The 5153-nt window shown below is 35.7% G+C and overlaps 1 protein-coding gene across 1 annotated transcript in view; it reads left to right on the top strand.

Annotated features, from left to right (window-relative positions):
* Positions 1-4688, top strand: part of LOC117809898 (multidrug resistance-associated protein 1-like) — a gene marked incomplete at its 5' end in the record, with an annotated part of 11754 nt that extends 7066 nt beyond the window's left edge. Inside the window, 2 exons of the mRNA XM_034679407.1 lie at positions 3156-3255; positions 3876-4688. Of these exons, the coding sequence (XP_034535298.1) occupies positions 3156-3255; positions 3876-4124 (349 nt within the window). The remainder of the gene's footprint in view (positions 1-3155; positions 3256-3875) is intronic.
* Between the last annotated feature and the right edge of the window lie 465 nt (positions 4689-5153).

The following is a 5153-nucleotide window of genomic DNA, read 5'->3' as shown; positions in this document are numbered from 1 at the left end:
CTAACTAACCAGGACATAAACTACTATAACTAAACTAACCAGGACAAAAACTACTATAACTAAACTAACCAGGACATAAACTACTATAACTAAACTAACCAGGACATAAACTACTATAACTAAACTAACCAGGACAAAAACTGCTATAACTAAACTAACCAGGACATAAACTACTGTAACTAAACTAACCAGGACATAAACTACTGTAACTAAACTAACAAGGACATAAACTACTCTAACTAAACTAACCAGGATGTAAACTACTATAACTAAACTAACCAGGACATAAACTACTCTAACTAAACTAACCAGGACATAAACTACTCTAACTAAACTAACCAGGACATAAACTACTCTAACTAAACTAACCAGGACATAAACTACTGTAACTAAACTAACAAGGACATAAACTACTCTAACTAAACTAACCAGGATGTAAACTACTATAACTAAACTAACCAGGACATAAACTACTCTAACTAAACTAACCAGGACATAAACTACTATAACTAAACTAACCAGGACATAAACTACTCTAACTAAACTAACCAGGACATAAACTGCTATAACTAAACTAACCAGGACATAAACTACTATAACTAAACTAACCAGGACATAAACTACTATAACTAAACTAACCAGGACATAAACTACTATAACTAAACTAACCAGGACATAAACTACTGTAACTAAACTAACCAGGACATAAACTACTGTAACTAAACTAACCAGGACATAAACTACTGTAACTAAACTAACCAGGACATAAACTACTGTAACTAAACTAACCAGGACATAAACTACTGTAACTAAACTAACCAGGACATAAACTAACATAAATTTTCTTTTATTTGTATTTCTTTGTATTTCTTTGTGTTTATTTGTGTTTATTTGTATTTATTTGTGTGTATTTGTATTTATTTGTGTGTATTTGTGTTTATTTGTGTGTATTTGTATTTATTTGTGTGTATTTGTGTTTATTTGTGTGTATTTGTATTTATTTGTATTTATTTGTATTTATTTGTGTTTATTTGTGTTTATTTGTATTTATTTGTATTTCTTTGTGTTTATTTGTGTTTATTTGTATTTATTTGTGTGTATTTGTATTTATTTGTGTGTATTTGTGTTTATTTGTGTGTATTTGTATTTATTTGTGTGTATTTGTGTTTATTTGTGTGTATTTGTATTTATTTGTATTTATTTGTATTTATTTGTGTTTATTTGTATTTATTTGTATTTATTTGTATTTATTTGTGTTTATTTGTGTTTATTTGTATTTATTTGTATTTATTTGTGTTTATTTGTGTTTATTTGTATTTATTTGTGTTTATTTGTGTTTATTTGTATTTATTTGTATTATTTGTGTTATTTGTATTTATTTGTATTTATTTGTGTTTATTTGTGTTTATTTGTATTTATTTGTGTTTATTTGTATTTATTTGTATTTATTTGTGTTTATTTGTGTTTATTTGTATTTATTTGTATTTATGATTGTGTATTCTTTGTGTTTATTTGTATTTATTTGTAGTTACTTGTATTTCATTTGTAGTTGATTGTATTTATGTGTATGTATTTGTGTTTATTTGTATTTATTGTCTTTATTGTGTTTATTTGTTTTATTTTGTATTTATTGTGTTTATTTGGTGTTATTGTATTTATTTGTGTTTATTGTATTTATTTGTATTTATTTGTATTTATTGTGTTTATTGTATTATTTGTATTATTTTGTTATTTGTATTATTTGTATTTATTTGGTGTACTATGTATTTATTTGGTATTCTGTAATTATTTGTATTACTTTGTGTTATTTGTGTTTATTTGCAGCAGCAGGAAGTCGGTGTCTCGGCTCAGTATGACAGATTTCGATCTCTCTCAGGAACAGCTGATGGAGGTAAAACACAAACTTCACTCAGGAGATTAAAAAATAAACTTTAGGAACAAACTACTCAAAGAGTTCACAGTTATTAAAGTGGAAATTCAATTCTTGCCTGATAGAGAATTTCAGCTGCTCAACAGTTCAGGGTCTCCTTTTTGGTGTTCTTAGTTTCATGATGCTCCAAATGTCTTCAGTGGGGGACGAGTCAGGACTGCAGGCAGGCCGGTCCAGTACCTGGACTCTTCTTCTACAGAGCCATGCTGTTGTAGTCCGTGCAGAATGTGGTTTGGTGTTGTGTTGCTGTAACCTGTAAGGTCTTCCTGAAGACCTCATGGTCTGGATGGCAGCATGTTTTGCTACTAAACCTGTAGATGTTGTTCAGCATTAATGGAGCCTTCACAGGTCTGGAAGCTCCCCTTGCCATGGACTCTTATGATCCCCATCCCATCAGGGACGCTGGCTTTGAACTGTGAGCTGATAACAAGCCGGATGGTCCCTCTCCTTTTTAGAGCGGAGGACACAGAGTCCAGGATTTAATCAGACCACAGGACAGTTTTCCCCTCAGTCCATCTTAAACAGGCTCAGGTCCAGAGGAGTCTCTGTGGTCCTGGATCAGGTTTATATATGGTTTCCTCTTTGCATGGTTCAGTGTAGACCTGGCTTTGTGGATGCAGTGATGAACTGTGAACACAGACGATGTTTTCTGAAGTGATGGTTTAATGTTTGTGGATAAGGGTGTGTCTTTATGGAGATGGAGTCATGTGTTAGGATGTTTACTGTATTTCTCATCAGAGTGTGTAAGCAGTTTTAAAAACATGTAAAAATTACCTTTTTATTCATTTACATTTAAATTTATTTTGGGTTTGTATCAATATTTATTTGTATTTAATGATGTTTATGTATTTGTTTCTTTGTGATAAATATTCAATCTTCAGGTTTATTTTGTGTCATTGTTTTTGATACAAGATATGATGCATCTGCAGTCAAAACAAACTAAATGTTAAATTTAGAACGATTACATTTCCTGATATTAATATGTGTGTGTTTATGTACGTGTGAGTGTGAGAATGATATATAACAATGTGTGTGTTCATGTGTGTGTGTGTGTGTGTGTGTGTGTTGCAGCTGTGATATGAGCAGTGTTCATGTTTATGTGTGTGTTCATGTGTGTGTGTGTGTGTGTGTGTGTTGCAGCTGTGATATGAGCAGTGTTCATGTTTATGTGTGTGTTTATGTGTGTGTGTGTGTGTGTGTGTGTGTGTGTGTGTGTGTGTTGCAGCTGTGATATGAGCAGTGTTCAGGTGATGGAGGAGGATGTGGATCTGGACGCTGAGAATGCTGGGAAACTAACAGAAGCTGATAAAGCTCACACAGGCAGGGTGAGTCATGTTTTTAATTTACTATAAATATTTAAACTTAATTCAGATTTCAGTCACTGAAGCTTCTTTTCTTCTGCTAACCCTGAAACCTTTCAGAGAACAAACTTCAGTTCACCTCTAGATAAGATGAAGATGACATACGTACACATGAAGTCTGTTTCTGTAACTCTGACATGTCGTTCTAATAATCAGGAGTTAATCAGTCTGAGGGTGAACCCTGCAGAGTGTGTTGAATTTTAATGAGCAGCTTTTAGTTTGATGTATTTATGGTGTATTTGTTAGGAGCAGATACAGTATACATAGACAAACTGAGGACAGCCATCCAATGCGAGCATCGTAGTGTGAATGCTATTATGCAACACCTCGAAGGTGTGTTGAGTCAGTAAAAGATGAAAGTGGTAAACTAAAAGAAAAGGTAATCTGAGTACAGATAGATACAGAGAGCTGAGCAGAAGATGATCAGCAGAATGAAACTTTACGCCAACATTGATTTGTCAATTTTTGAAGAATAAAAGTTTTTGATAAATTCATAAATGAGTTATAAAAGCAAAGAAAACACTTCTCTCTGACTCTATCAGTTTGATCTATTTATTGATGAGTTGGTGTTCTTCTGTGGACAGGTGAGGCTGCAGGTGTACAGAGAATACTTCAGGACCGTCGGCCTTACCTTCATCATGACCATCATCTTCCTCTGTGCCTTCCAGCAGGCCGCCTCGTTGGCCTACAGCTATTGGCTTAGCCTGTGGGCTGATGAGCCGCCGGTCAACGGCACGCAGCGCGACCACGAGCTGAGACTCGGGGTGTTTGCTGCTTTGGGCTTCACTCAGGGTGGGTCAAACACCAACACAGAGACAGACTGTGAATTATAGATACAGGATATCTTATTACTCTTATCATTACTATTTTATCCACTCATAAATTTAACAACTCTTTGCCCATTAAAGATAGAGTTATGATGGCTGCTGATGGCTCTGCTCTTCACACGCTCCTGGGTTAGACGAGCAGCATGCTGTGGCTTTACTGGGAGCAAAGACCCAAAAACACTGGACCCCAAGCCTAGCTTAATGGGACCCCACTGTGAGCATTAGCCAGTCCATGAGATTTCTCTGCATAGAAACAGCATGCTACATGGCTGAAGAGACATTGAGCTTTTGATATAGGAGTGCTATCCTCCTGGAGGGCTGGCAAATCAGCTGCTACTCGAAGTTTGTTTCCCCATAGGACTAACACACAGTTTGTAGGAGGAGGTCTCTCAGAAGACTCACCTTTCTTTGGCTCTGTTACCAACACTTTGTAGACTCATTCTGTACTTCCATAGCAGGTTGAAGGTAAATATCTCTCCATCTCACTATGTTGTTACTATAACAAGAATATGATATATTTTAAAAACTGAAAAAATCTCAATGACTTGGTTGTGAAGTCTCAGAGGAGTAGAGATACCATGGTTGTGAAGTCTCAGAGGAGTAGAGATACCATGGTTGAGTGATGTCTCAGAGGAGTAGAGATACCATGGTTGAGTGATGTCTCAGAGGAGTAGAGATACCATGGTTGAGTGATGTCTCAGAGGAGTAGAGATACCATGGTTGTGTCTCAGAGGAGTAGAGATAACATGGTTGGGTGATGACTCAGAGGAGTAGAGATACCATGGTTGAGTGATGTCTCAGAGGAGTAGAGATACCATGGTTGAGTGATGTCTCAGAGGAGTAGAGATACCATGGTTGTGAAGTCTCAGAGGAGTAGAGATACCATGGTTGAGTGATGTCTCAGAGAAGTAGAGATACCATGGTTGAGTGATGACTCAGAGGAGTAGAGATACCATGGTTGTGTGATGTCTCAGAGGAGTAGAGATACCATGGTTGAGTGATGTCTCAGAGAAGTAGAGATACCATGGTTGTGAA

Source organism: Notolabrus celidotus, unplaced genomic scaffold (assembly GCF_009762535.1).
Source record: "Notolabrus celidotus isolate fNotCel1 unplaced genomic scaffold, fNotCel1.pri scaffold_537_arrow_ctg1, whole genome shotgun sequence".
Classification (NCBI taxonomy): Eukaryota; Metazoa; Chordata; class Actinopteri; order Labriformes; family Labridae; genus Notolabrus; species Notolabrus celidotus.
The sequence above is the reverse complement of the archived record's forward strand: the minus strand, read 5'-3'. Positions and strand labels throughout refer to the sequence as shown.